A 14951-nucleotide genomic window follows, 5' to 3' on the forward strand; every position below is an offset into this window, starting at 1 on the left:
GCTTTCTGGGACCTTGGACAAGTGACACAACCTACCGGATTCTTAGTTTCCTCATCTATAAAATTCAGAAGAAGAGTAATTATCACACAGAATTGTCGATGAGATAATGCATGCAAGTTGCTCAGTAGAGGCTTAGCATATAGTAAGCACTTAGTCAATGAGGGCAGAGCAAAAGAGTAACATGAAACTAGTTGTACAGCCAAATTTCTAAGGGCTGAGAAACAGGAACTATACTTGACAGAAGACACACATAGGATCTGCATCTGTATCTATATAGACAGATATAATAACAATGAATTAATTCAAAATTTCTCCCTAACTACTCACTCACTCTCTCTGCCATTCTTAGCCATTTAGGAGATCTCAAATATTTGCATTTTAAAACATTTTTCTCTTAGGAAACGGAGTCCTTTACTGGTGTCTCTGAGCAACACCCTTTGAAGAAGGATATATAGCAAATATAACCTGGATATGACTAGAGAGTGAGTAACTATAAGACACCGTCTGGTACAGGGTCATATAAAGTTCTCACTGAAGCTTAGTCTACAATATAGCACCTTTTTTAGGTGCTATCTGGAAAAAGCACAAGATTATGTTAAAGTGACATAACTCCACACTGTGTTCCTTAATGTTTGAAGAGAAAAGAATACATTTCTTAATTTTGATAAAAGCATTTTTTTAATGTTTTGCACATAATAAATTTTCCAGATTCCACAGTAGAATATCAGGGTCCTAGTATAAACAATGTTCACTGCAAATTCATCAAAGTTTGTTCAGTTGGTTACAGCATGATACTAACAAAGCTCAAGTCATGGATTTCAATCTATGCAGCAATTACTACAATAATAAATAACTCAGGCTCAACAAAGACATAGTACATTTCTAAATTCAATTAGCTAAACCTAATAACTGGGTACAGAGTATCACAGCTGCTAGACAACTACAGTGGAGTCTTGAACAGTACCAGTTTGAACTGCATAGGTCCACTTACACATGGATTTTTTTTTAATACAGTACAGTACTGTAAATGTATTTTCCTTATGATTTTCTTAACATTTTCTTTTCTCTAGCTTACTTTATTGTAAGAATACTGTATATAATACATATGACATACAAAATATGTGTTAATGTACTGTTTATGTTCTTGGTAAGGCTTCCAGTCAACAGTAACCTCTTAGCAGTTTTCAGGAGTCAAAAGCTATACTTGAATTTTCGACTGTGTGGGGGTCAGCACTCCTAACCCCAGTGTTGTTCAAGGGCCAAGTGTATTCCAACTATGTGCCCAGACAGTCAATCAGAGGTATTACAAAGTTCACAATTTCTAAAGAGTCTGAGTTTGAAAGATAAGATAAATAAATAAAGTTACTGAAGGAGGATTTATTAATGAAAGCATCCTTCTTTTCTTGATAAAGACTTAATGGGACCAATGGAAATTTTTAAGTGACTAAAAATTACAGCAGCCACATGCATTCAAAAAGATACTGAATAGGGGCGCCTGGGTGGCTCAGTGGTTGGGCGTCTGCCTTCACTCAGGTCATGATCCCAGGGTGGTGGGATCGAGCCCCGCGTTGGGCTTCATGCTCGGCAGGGAGCTTGCTTCTCCCTCTCCCACTCCCCCTGCTTGTGTTCCTGCTCTCGCTGCCTCTCTGTCAAATAAAGGAATAAATAAAATCTTTAAAAAAAAAAAGATACTGAATAAAGAGGTTTAAGGGCAAAGATATAAAGGTCCCAAGAGACAATTGAATTTCTCAACTTAGGCACTATAAATGGTCCCAAAGCCAACTGCCCTCTGCCCTCTTATGGCAGTCAAAATCCCAAGGACTGTGGTCTGGACTCTAGGGCATTGCTAATATCAAGCACTTGGCAAAATGAGTGGAAAAGGAAGAAAGGGGAAAATCACTCAAGATACATGAAAGCTTCATACCTCATCAGCCATAGGGACCAAGACCTGGAGCCATGATACTTGAGACCTCAGGAGATAGTTCTAGTTTTTCTAATAATTAAATTCCCTTTGATGGAGCCTAAAGACCAAACTAATCTAGAATAAATTGTCAGAGCAAATCCTTTATTGTCTCATTTCAAATGATGCCAGTGTTCGTAGAGAACAAGATTAAAATCTTTGCAAGGTTTAGGTACACGTGAGATGCATGTCTTACACAGAGAATTCAAATTCTCAGATAAAAGATACAACTTAAATAAAAAAAACACCCTTGGGGCCCTGTAGAAGATTCTAATCATCCAGGAAAAATGTGACCACAGAATCACATAAATCAGCCTCAGTGGGAAGAGAAAGGAATGTGAGAAATATTTAACAGGTAGGTCAGCATTTTCTAGATGGAGGGCATGCAACAATATTTTTGAAAAACTGCATATATCAAGTTTTTCCCAATCAAAGCACATTTTAAAAGCTTAGTAGGAAAGATCAGCCATTAATGAAATCCCACAACGTATCCTTTGTACGTTTAAAAAAGATCTACTTTGTAATACAAATAAGTGTTCTATAGTTTTTTTAATTCTGCAAATTTTTGCAACAGGTGAATCATATTTTCTTTAATAGGTGAATTATTTTCTTAAAAGTGGTGACTGTCAGGAATTTAATCTGTCCTTTATTATTCATTTTCAGTATGGGCACCCTGTGTAGGATCCAGTCTCCTTGCTGTATCCCCAGTAACTAAAAATAGCACCACGCACCCAGTAGGTGTTCATTTAGTGCCTTTGCTTTGTAAAAACACAAATTTTCATTTCATGTACTTTTCACATATATCTCTCTCTCACTTAAGATTTGTTTTTATTTCTTCTTTTGGCAGTCTCTGAGCCTAGTGACTATCCTAGAGTTAGGGTAAAAACAAGTGGTAGGATTTTTTTTTTTAAGGACTAAGTTTTGTTCTTTTTTTTTAGATTTTATTTATTTATTAGAGAGAGAGAGAGAGAACGGGCGGGGAGAGGGACAGCAGGAGAGGGAGAAGCCGGCTCCCCTGGGATCATGACCTGAGCCGAAGGCAGATGCTTAACAACTGAGCCACCCAGGCGTCCCCAGACTAAGTTTTGTTTTATTATCCTAACTAGTAAATAAGTAAAAGGCTGAGGGAATAGTAGTGAAATTTGTGGCCTTTTGACTGAAGAGGTAGTATCTCAAGTCTGAATTCTGTCAACAAGCATCAAATGAAAGTCCTACTGATAAAACACTTAAGGGCTACAACAAACATGATAAAATAATTTAAATATATAATAACCAGAAATTCCAAAACGACAGTGTTTAAAGTAGTGGAAGAATGTTAATTCACTGCATACATTTCTAAAGAAATATGAAATGGTACTTAAAGAGTGAAAATAACCAGATAATACATAAAATCACACTTGGAAAAAATATTCCTTTTTTCAAGGGACATGTATTGGGTACCCACCATATGCCAGGCTAAATCCTGTTTATTACAAACTACTAACAAACTGTTCTCGAGACATACCTATGCCTTATTGCCCTTAAATAAACATTAGTGTCTATCATATCCTCTGTGCTAAGCACTAGGAATATTTCTTTAATAAGGGTTTTTTTTTTTTTTTTTTTAAAGATTTTATCTATTTATTTGTCAGAGAGAGAGAGCACAAGCAGGGGGAGTGGCAGGCAGAGGGAGAAGCAGGCTCCCTGCTCAGCAGGGAGCCTGATGCGGGACTCCATCCCAGGACCCTGGGATAGTGACCTGAGCCGAAGGCAGAAGCTTAACCTGAGCCACCCAGGCGCCCCAGCGCTAGGAATATTTCTATAAACAAGACAAACACTATCTCTGTCCTGGATTCTCAGAGAGGAAAAAAGAAAAACCAAGTAGTCAGAAATTACAACAAAGAAATAAACAAAGGACCAGGAAATGGTAACGGGGAACTCCTCTGGATAGGGTGGTTGGATAAAGGCCTCTGAAAAAGTGACATCTATACCCTCACTGATGAAAAGGAGACAACTCTGGGCAGATCTGGGGAAAGGGCAGGAAGAGGCAGCAGGAACAGCAAGTGCAAAGGACCTGAGGTGGGAATGAATGTCAAAGAGCAAAAGATGGCAGTGTGGCTTGAATATAGTGAGCAAGGGTGCGTATGGCACAAGCTGAGGTCAGAGAGGCAGAAACTAGATCACACAGAGCACTGCAGGCCATGGGGAGAAGTCGCTACGTCATTCAGAGTATAAGGGGAAGCCATTAAGACTTTTAAAGAAGAAAGCAAGATGATCTGAATATATTTTTATAAAAATCATTCTTGCATTTGGGTGAAGAATGGATTAAAAAGAGGCAGGATGGAGGAACGGGGAGACCAGTTGAGTGATTTTGACTAAAATGCTAAGAGTGAACTGCTGACAGAAACCTGGTGAATTCCAAACACATTTTGTAGATGGCAGATGAGGTTGGATGTGGGGCTTGATGAAGGACAGGGAGGAATGGAGGGTGGATCCTAGACCTGGGTTGAGCAATTAGATGAATGGTGGTACCATTTACTGAAGTGGGTGGTGCAAATTACTGAGATTTATTCTTCATATACTGTGTGCTCATTCCTCCTGATGGCGGACCAAAGACATGACAATCGCCAAATCCGATGAATCCTTATCATATTTAATCTCCTCTTCTGACATTGTTAACCACTCCCTCTTACTTAAAACTTCATTCCCTCTTGGTTTCTAAGACACCTCATTCTTCCAGTTCTTCACTTACTCATCAGACATCCTTCTCAGGTTCCATATACCCGAGGGCTCTGTCCCTGGCCCTCTGCTATTTCCTTCAACGCACTCTCCGTTGGTGACCTCATCCAAGCAATCCATAACTTTAACTACTATCTACATGATGCCTTCCAAATCTGTATCTCCAACAAGAACTTTCTCATCTCCAGAACCATCTATCCAACTGTCCTCTGCCCACTTCTAATAGGATGTCTCAGCTGCATCAGAAACTCAACATACCCAAAAGTAACTTCATCATCACTGTTCCCTCAACCCCACATTCATCTGTGCAAAGCCCCACTTGCCAAAAATGGGCCCAGCTTCCCAAACCCCAAACCTTAGGATCATCTTTCACTCCTCTTTCAAGTCCACAGCAAATCAATTTGCAAACCCTATCAAATTTACTTTCTAACTAGCTCACAAGTGTGTCCTCTCTTCATATCTCACTGCTTTAATTCAGCTCTTCATCTTCCTCTGGATTATTACAATAGCCCTCTGGTTTCTTCAATCTCACATCGCTCCAACCCATTCTTCACGTCTCCAGAGAGAAAGAAATCCTTCACCAGCTTCCCACAGGATAAAAATCAAGCCTTACAAATGGCAAATGAGGTCCTTTGTGAGTTAATGCCTCTGCCTGGCTCTCCTGCCTCAAGTGCCCCCCATCTCTCTCCCACCATACACTCCTACCTCCCACACCAACCTACCAACGCATCTATTCCTCCAGTGGCCTGGACTCCAGTCTAAGATGACGGCCCTCCTTAGTGCTCTCAGGGCACCCCACTGTCAAAGAGAACTTCTCATATTACTTATCACACTGTGCTTCTCCCTGTAAATTATGGGAGGGCAGGGACTGTCCTTCTTAGGGTATTTTTGGTGCTTAATTCTTACAAGGTGCTTAATAAATGTTTGCTGAATAACTGTATCTGGATCAAATTCAGGAAGGTTTTCTATAAAACTGGACTGCTATCCATGGACACCATCCATGACCAGGAAAAGACGACTTGGCAAGGAGAAACATTTGATGGTTTTCCAAAATTAAGCAGTAACGTTAGTGGCTGATTTTCACATACCAACATTCATCTTTCCTTACTGAAGAGCTGGGCACATCCAAGGTGTATGCAGCTATTATTCTGATGATCTTTTCATATTAATATCCATTAATACTTAGTTTTTCAGTTCTGCTTTTAGTACCTTGAGTCTAATTAAGATCGCCCTCCCCGCTTTGTCCTCAGTGGCAATGTCTGACCTCTCCTGTGTAATTACTCTGTCTGAAGCACACAAGATTTCTGATCAAACTCATTTTTAGGCTATTTCCTACCTGTTTACTTAAAACACAAATATTGTCACCATCGCCAACAAAACCCGCCCCCCACACTTTTAACCTTTTTTTTCCCTCAAAGGAGACATTTACACAGAACCTGTCAACCTCCAGAGGACGAGGAGACTTTTACCTTTATACGTTACCACCCTTGGAATCATTGGTTAAATGATAGCTTTCCTGGTTCCAAAGATCACATGAAGGACTTTTCCACGAAAGAAATGACTGAGTAAACTTGTATTCAGACACTGTGATGCAACTGACATTTTGTGAAACAAAAGAAACGAAAAAGTCGACGTGGTTTCTTAGGAGTTGGCCTTCTTTAGAACCATTACTTAACCACGTTCTGAGGCAGCAACAAGTCCTTTGCTTTGAACAACAACACAAAAAAGTCCTGTGACCAACACTACTTCAGATGTCCATAAAACAACTCATCCAATGCAATAAATCGAGCCTGAGGTTTACCTTAAGTTGACCCATGAAATTTGGCAAGAAAAAAAGGTCATTAAAAAAAAGAAGAAAAAAGGGAAAATGAGCTTTTTAATGTCCTGTGTCTTGTCAAACTGTGGTGACTCTGCCTGGCGTTATTACGGATTTGACCAAATTCCTTTAAGCCAGGTCATTTCAGTGGTATTCCCAGTCTTGCCTCCTAACCCAGAAGTAATGTGAATGTCCCCGCGGTGGGTGCTCGGCAGACTGGAGAAGGGACCCAGGAGACTCCAGGGCTCCTCTATCACGGGGGCTTAAAAAACGGACTGGAGGGCATTGGAAATGGAACTCACAAGGTAAAACAAGACATTCGTCTAAAACAAGGAAATAAACCAACAAAGAAAAGCCTGCAACCTTCCGCCACCTCCTAAAGGTGGAGAACGCCAGAACCCCCGGTTCCCCGAGCCGGAATCCCAGGCGGGAGTGCCGGGGCGACCCCGGGTCACACGCGGGGAAGGCGGGCGACCCCGCGCCAGCGCGAAGCAGCCGCCCGCCGGCCCTCGGCCCCCGCGGCCCCCCCAGAAGGGAGCAAGGTGGGGAGCTCGCCCCTCCTCCCGCACACGCAGGGACCGGGAAGAAGGAAGGCTCGGCGCTCCCCACCCGCGCGGCTCCCGCGGCTCCGGAGCGCGCAGGCCGCGCCCCCTCCCCACCTCGGCGCCCGCCGCCCCGGCCCCCGCCGCCCCGGCTCCGGCATCACTCACACAGCCCGAGCGCCGCCGCCAGCACCGACCACAGCCAGCGCCTGCGGGCTGGGGCTACTGGCACTGCCGCGGCTCCCGCGGGCGCTGCCATCGTCCTTCCCACGCCGCCGCGCCCCGGGCCCCCGTCCCCACTGCGCTCCGCTCCGCTCGCCGCAGGAACTCCGGCCTCGCCGCCGCCCGCGCCCGCTGGCACCTCCACGCCGCGCTCCCCGCTCCCGGCCCCAGCCGCAACCCCCGCCCCGCGCCGGCCCCGGTGGTCCGCTCATTGGCCAGCCCCGCGTCCTCGGGAGGACGCCATTGGAGGACACCGACCGTCCATCAACCCCCTCGCCCGGAGGGCCCGCCCCCCCGGTCCCACCCAGGCTGCTTCTCCCAGCGTTGGAGGCCGGGGTCTCCGGAGGTGTTGGGCTCCCGCCGCCTGGCCCTCCGCCCGCCTGGGTGTCCGTGTGTGTCCCGCCTGCCGCCCGCCTGCCGCCGTCTCCTCTGTCTCTCGGAGGTCCAGTCCCGCAGATCTCTTCAGTCTCTCCTGGCCGCGGGTCCTTGCCGGGTCTGTGCTCGCCTCGGGGTCAGCCCTTCTGGGTTTTTCTGGGCCTCACCTACAGGAAAAAGCACTCCATTTACAAAGGGAAAAAAAAGAGGGGACGATGGGATGATTCAGCCGGCCGCTTGGAACACGTCTCCCGCCTTGCCCTTTGCAAGGCCTGTCCTTCGCCTCGACTGGGTAATTTATGTGTTGCAATTTGAGAAATCAGCTAGGTTAAAAAAGAAGTCTCCATCTTGCCCGAATCTCCTCTTAGGAGGCCTTCTTTAGGCTTAAGAAAGGCTGGAAACCGGGAACTCTTTCCTGCTACTTGGAACACAAATGAATGTGCTTTTAGTTTATTTTGCTTTTGCAGACAAAATGTCCCCTGATTTGTCAATAAAAATTGGAATGGGGAAGTTCCTGAGCCTGAAGTGCCTTGGTTGACTGCTCAACTTGGTTCCCTTGGCCCAGAACAGTGTCTGCTGCTCACCGGTTGCCCAATAAATGCTGAAAAGTGTTTGGAAGGGTCCTTATGAGAATACCCTACAAAGGGCACACCAGAAGGAGGGACAGGAGCATGACAAGATGAGAGTGAATGAAGAAAAGGAAGAATCTAGGTGGGCGGCCAGTAGAGTGAAGGAAGGAACAAAATGTGGACCATTAGCACAAGAGGAGGGGAAGAGTATGGTGAGAAAACCCAAATGTAACCTCTCATTTAAGGGTTTTTGTCTAAAGTCAATTTAGACAAACTGATATTTTTGCTGTTTTAGCCTACTAGCCTTGTAAGGAAACTCATAATAATTAGTAGTAGTGAGAGAAAACTAAAAAAGCATGACAACCATTTTGCCCTATTTTTCTCTGCAAGATCCTTATGAAGTGTGTCTGGAATGTCATAGGTTGGATTGAATACAAATGCGTTAAGTGAGTAACTACTATGTGCTGTAGATGTAGAACACCTAGACTTTACTCTCAAGAAGCACATAGGCCTCCAGCGTAGACATTACAGGTACTAAATTTTTTTAAATGCTTGAAGAGGAGAAACCCAAGGCCAACAGACACATTGTTTCTCAAGGACACATGTAATGTTACAGGCATCTCTGACTGTGATATACCTCAACACACACACCTTCCTCTTCTGGGAACCACTGGCCAAGAGGTGTGGGGGGAAAGATGCAGAAAGGATGTAGCACTTGAGGTGGACTTTATTTTTTTTTTAAGATTCTATTTATTTATTTGACAGCGAGAGAGGGAACACAAGCAGGGGAAGTGGGAGAGGGAGAAGCAGGCTTCCCACCGAGCAGGAAGCTTGATGCGGGGCTCGATCCCAGGACTCTGAGCCAAAAGGACATGCTTGATGACTGAGCCACCCAGGCGAACTTTAGAGGATGAATAAAGGTTCACTGAGAAGGTGTAGGAAAGCAAACTCAGAAACGGGAAAGCAGTACCAGGTGCAAGAAATAGTGGGTAAATCTTCTGTGGTTTGGAACTTCAGAGGAGTTAGGGAAGGAGAATGCTGGTGGTCTTTTGAAGAACCTTGGGTTGTCCATCCTGTGGCCACTAGGGAGAGGTAAAAGGGGAATGACAAGTTCAGGTCTGTATTTTAAAAGGTTGACCACAGCAGACAAGGTGAGTGAGAAAAGAATCCAGGGTGCCTGGGTGGCTCACTTGGTTAAGTGTCTGTCTTGGGCTCAGGTCATGATCCCAGGGTCCTGGGATGGAGCTCTACAGGGAGTCTGCTTCTCCCTCTCCCCCCCCCCCCCCCGCCTCATACTCAGGTGTGTGCACGCTCTCTTTCTCTCTCAAATAAATAAATAAAATATTTTAAAAAGAGAGAGAGTAAAAAGAATCCAGAAAGACAGATATGACCTCCAGTTTCTAGCCTGAGTGGAAAATAATGCTACCAGTCGACGGAAACGAAAGCCAAGGAAGAGAACCTGGTCTTCGAGGACGGCTAACAAGGTGGGCCTTGGACGTAGCTTAAGATGCTGACAGATGTCAGGGGAACTGCAGAAGGGCTTCTTGGAACTTGAGCCGCTGTGGCAACAATGTGTTCCACAAGAAACATTGGTCCATCAGTCTCAAGTCAATAGAACGTCCTTCCCTTCAAATATGGGATGTAAAGGAAAAATGACTTCCCTTGGAAGGGTCAGAGGGCTTGGTCTATCTGAGTACTAGTTGCTGTCAGGCCTTCCTAGGGACTCCTGGGTGACAGCAGATGTGGCCACTCCCAGACTGAGTACACCAGCCCCCCTTTCTTCCTTAGCTTCAAATCCCTGGCCAGCTTCTCTCCCTGCTTCCCTTGGGATCTTCTCCTCTGCCCCAAAGCCTGTGCGCACCCCTGCAGGGAGGAAGACCCGTCCAGAGAGAACAAGAACACCTGGACTCTGAGGTGTTTTGCAGGGGGCTGGACTTTCCATGGATATTTCCACAACTTCCACAACCACCAGAGAGTGGACAGAATGAATTTCCCATTTACTCCCTTTCTAGAGCCTTTCATTGGCTCCTTATTGCCCTTAGCATGATGTCCAAACCCTTTGACTGGCATCACATCCCTGCAGACTGCTTTTGTGAGCGCCTGCCTGGGGCCCTTCTCCCCACACTCCAGCCATGCAACCCAAACCTGCCTTCAGTTCCAGCGCAGGCGCTCTCGAGCCTGCAGGGCTGTGTTCCCATGGCTTCCTCGGGCCTTAGGCCTCCCTCTGCCCCCTGACGGTCAACAGTTTATCTTCCCATCTTTTAGAACATAACTTGAGGGTGAATTCCTCTAAAAAGGTTTCCTGCAGTCTCTAATATCTCCCTGCACTGCCCTGTGTAGACTTGATCACTGTCACCCGGTACAGCTCTGTACTCATTCAGATTTCTAATGATTTTAAAACCTAAAATGGGACTCACGTCTCAAGGTCTTTTCGAACACAGTTGAGAGTAATGTATTAGGTGGTAAGTTCTCGATACAGGTTACTATTATCATATCAGCACTTGCTTGCTATTATCCACTTACTTGTCTGTCTCTCATATAAAATGGTCCCCTCGAGGGACACAAGGGACTTTTTTCCCCAGGGCCTAAGACAGAGCCTGGTGCAGAGTAATGCTCGTCTCCTGTTAACCTCACACTTAGCTGCACTGTCCTCGTTGCTGTTTCTGGAACATTTCAGGTACACCCACGTCTCCCAGTGTTTGCACTGGCCGCCCCCTCTACCCAGTTGGTTCTTCCAGATATGCGCATGACTCACACCTTGTTCCTCTTCCAGCTTTTGCTCGCATGTTATCTTCTCAAAGAGGCCCATCCTTACCATTCTGTTCAAATCACAAACCCTCCCTATACAATTTCTTTCTTCATTATATTTATGGTTTGTCTTCTCTCACTAGAATGTCTGCTCCACCCCGGCAGGGACTGTTTCTGTTTTGTTCACGAATATACTCAACACCTCGCACACAGCAGATGCTCAATACATTTTTGCTGGGTGAAGAGATGAATGAATGTTTATTAAATTAATCTAGAGAAGTTACAAAACCCCCCCAAAAAAACATCGTGCAAAGTTGTAGTTTCTGACCCTGCTGTAGAGAGTAAATGGGAAAACAAACAAGCCAAAAACCCCCTTGGATTCCAGTCATTATTGTTAGTCCGAGGTCCTCACTCAGCAAACCTTCTTCTCTTCACGTACCCCTTTCTTCCTCCTGGAAACTCCCCTTTTCCAGCGCGTGCAATTCAGACAATACAATCAGAATCAACTGAAGACTTCCAATCAGGTCAGAAAGGTCCTTTCAATGGACGGCTGCCTCTGAAAAGAAGGGGCTCCTTGGGGAGAATTTTCCCCACAGAATCAATAATAAGAAAAAAATCATGTGCAGAGGCCTTCTGATAATAGTTACTGACACAGGCCCACTGGCCTCACAGACTTCCTTTTTCACGCAGCGCACAATAAATGCAGTAGTGAGGAGGGGTTTGCCTTGGCTTCACTTAACAGAGATAAGATAAGAGGCGCTCAGGAGCATCTACTGCTGGCAAATATATAAGGGCAGAATTTTCTAGAGCTGGAATTAACGGGACAAAGTAGGAAGATGGTGACAGGCACCAAAATTTCAAACAGATCTTTGTGATTGTGGTGGGATCCTCCCCGCCTCCTGTATTCTCATGGGCATTCCTTCCTTGCTTGTCTTTTTTAAGATCTGTTGCCACAGGAATTGGAACACTGTGATCTGTGGGTAGTGAGAATTTGACTATTAATGAATAAATATCAGAGTAAAAAATGAATCCCAGGCCATCGTGAAAAAGATTTGCCTGAAGCGAAATCAATTTCATTAATATTTCTGTTGACAGAATGGCTTAATTCAGGAGAAGGGTTGCATTTTTTGCTAGCAAATATTGAAAATTTGAAAATTAGAGTTCTAGTGTCTTCGGTGTTTCTGGGCACCAAATTGGGGGAACAAGAATAATGGGGGTCCTTAGAGAGGTGTTGTCAGTAAAAGTAGATGTCACCAGGCTTTTTCATTTGCTGTGACTGGGATAAAATGTTCCTCAAGATCCTCTGTCCCCTTGTATACTGTAACAATCTGTGTACTACAAGGGAAGGTTGTGCCCTGGAGGGGGTCACAGGCATTCCTTTACCAGGATAGAGATGTTTCTCCCTGTGAGTTAGGCAACTGATATTCTGAGTTTTGTTACTGTCAGTTTTCCTGCACCTTTGTGAGAGGCAAATGAGATACTCTAATGGAGCCTGAAGAGTAATAGACAAACTATTTTCCAATCACTAGAGAGAAGTAGGAGTAAGAAAAAAAAAAAAAAACAACCCTGAAAATGATAATAACTATAGTAAATTCAAGTGGGAAAGGAGAGCATAGAGACCTCTTAGTAACTGTAGAAGCTCAGGTTTTCAGAAATCTGAAGTGGTTACAGTATTTTACCTTACAAGTTATATTTTTTAGTTTCCTCGTTCTCATGAGAAATATAAACTTCTTAAGTGTCTAGGGCACATTTTTTCCAGTTAGGTTTTGATGAATGAAGTGAGCTGGCACCTAGAACCAATGAACATTTTAAAGGGTATTCTTATTCTCCTTGCCTTGAGCCCTAAGAAGAACTCAAGTCTCTTGTTAGGACAGTTTCAAACAAAACAAAGAAGGGTGGGGAATGTTAGAGATCCAGAACTATAATTTGCTAGTGTCAAACCATAGGAAGAAAGTTGACAATTCAGTGTCTGGTACATAGTGCTTCTAATGTTTGTTGAATGAATGAGCAACCAGGCGAATGAATAAACTGATATGAAACAAAGTAAGTGACTAGGTTCTATTTTGGATAGCCACTCTTCTATTTGTTGTTGTTATTTGTTGACAGTTCACACTTACTAGCTGTCCAAGTACCAAGATTTGTTTTGTTGAGGAACTTGAAACTAATTGCAGTCATTTATTGAGCACCAGCTTTGTTAGCATAAGCTTAAATAATAAGTATTTAAGAATTTAAAATATGGTAAACAAGCCATGCGGTAAAGGTATTGGGACAATTGGGCACCAATCATAATGAATTATACATTTGGTTGCCAGTTACACAGATTTCAGTATTGTCCTCCAGTAAATTATGATTAGAGGAGACAAGACAGCACGCCAATTATATATCACATACAGTTGATTTTAATATGTTAAAGGATCTTTCTCTGGGAAAGTTAGAGTTTGGGATTTATCCAAGAGGAAAAAGATTTTCCAGCTGAAGAGAACACTTTGAGTAAAAACACAGAAATGGGAATTCACAAGGCTGGCTGGCGTCTTGAGCACTAGGATAAAAAGTATAGAAAGAAACCGACAATTTTACTATTATTGGAAAGCGCAACGTCCAGAACTCAGTAAAGAAGAGAGTCTGGAATCTTCCTGCCACAGAGACCCTGCAATTTATTAGCCACGAATATAAACAGAATTATGTCTTTTGAAATGAAAGGTAAGTATATTACAATGGTAGTGAGACCGTTGTTTTCTTCTGTATCAGATTCTTAAAGATAAAAAGTAAAAAAGAGAGAAAATAGAAAACCTACATAGAGCACAAAAACAAGTGAAGGATATAAACAATACATAAATAACCGCTTGGGGGCGCCGGACTAAGTAGTTCACCTTCCTTTAGCATGGCAGGAATATCAAAACTACGCCGGCTCGTTGGTCTAGGGGTATGATTCTCGCTTAGGGTGCGAGAGGTCCCGGGTTCAAATCCCGGACGAGCCCTTCTTTTCTTACTAAAAATTTCTGATAATACACACAGGTAATAAATACACGTTGCTGCAAAACACAAAACTGAGACTTTTTGAGCTTTTGCACACTGCACATCCAAATACTATAAGAAGACAACGTAAAAACGTAGAAAGTTTGAAAACATTGTGATACTCTGAAAACGCTGTCCCCACCCCTGCTAGTTCCGGAGTCGCGCGCGTGTGCAAGTGACACAGAGTTCCGCTGTCGGCTGCCCGCAGGTGTGGCCGGCCCGCGTCCAGCCACAGGCCGGGTGCTGGGCGTCGGCAGGAGGACTGCGCGCGCCTCGTCCGGGACCGCTAGTCGCCGGCGTCCTGCCCACGTGCGGGGCTGTGATCGGGGGGTCAGGACTCCGCACGAGGCGCCTCTTTTTTCCCAGCGCGCGTGCTTTAAGGGTACAGCTGTTCTCACGCTCAGCTCTCCGACGCACAGTGGCCGTATGGTACAAATAGATCCCATTCGATTTCTTGCCTCGCAAAACTGGGGGAATTAACAGTCAAGCTCAAGAGACCATATTAGTTGGTTTCATATAAGCCTCTAAATGGGTTGTGTGAGGAAGAGAAAAAAAAGGTTTTAAATTTGAGGTGTGGAGCGAAAGAAAAGCCTGGGCTCGTCCGGGATTTGAACCCGGGACCTCTCGCACCCGAAGCGAGAATCATACCCCTAGACCAACGAGCCACTCTCGGCAAAGCGGCTCCCGGCGCCTCCCTTCAGCCTCGCCCCGCCTCTCGCTGCGCTTCCCACCCGACCCGACCGGCGACTCTTCTCCCACTGCCGGGACCGTGCACCCATCCAGGCGTGGGCCCCGGAGCCCCTCTTGTCGCGGCTTTTGCGGAGCCGGGCGGGTCGCACCACCCTGAGCCGGGGCCCATGCTGCACCCAGCGGTGGCGGCGGGCGCGGGAGCCGGGGCTGGGAGGGCGCCGCCGGGTGCCCGCCTAGGCCAGTGCTCGCTTGGCGCGACGGGCCCCGTCGGGCTGGGCTGAGGGCACGAACGGGAG

At 45.1% G+C, this 14951-nt stretch overlaps 1 protein-coding gene and 2 non-coding genes across 3 annotated transcripts in view; 1 reads left to right on the forward strand and 2 right to left on the reverse strand.

Moving 5' to 3' along the window:
• Positions 1-7403, reverse strand: part of MPZL1 (myelin protein zero like 1) — a 62697-nt gene extending 55294 nt beyond the window's left edge. Inside the window, exon 1 of the mRNA XM_035010911.1 lies at positions 7205-7403. Within this exon, the coding sequence (XP_034866802.1) occupies positions 7205-7295 (91 nt within the window). The 5' untranslated portion in view covers positions 7296-7403. The remainder of the gene's footprint in view (positions 1-7204) is intronic.
• A 6453-nt stretch (positions 7404-13856) lies between these two features.
• TRNAP-AGG lies at positions 13857-13928 on the forward strand. Its single transcript has one exon. It is a non-coding gene; the product is annotated as a tRNA-Pro (tRNA).
• A 630-nt stretch (positions 13929-14558) lies between these two features.
• On the reverse strand, positions 14559-14630 carry TRNAP-CGG. Its single transcript has one exon. It is a non-coding gene; the product is annotated as a tRNA-Pro (tRNA).
• Positions 14631-14951: the final 321 nt, after the last annotated feature.

The sequence above is a fragment of the Mirounga leonina genome, unplaced genomic scaffold, assembly GCF_011800145.1.
Source record: "Mirounga leonina isolate KUSES-001 unplaced genomic scaffold, KU_Mleo_1.0 Mir_154, whole genome shotgun sequence".
NCBI lineage: Eukaryota > Metazoa > Chordata > Mammalia > Carnivora > Phocidae > Mirounga > Mirounga leonina.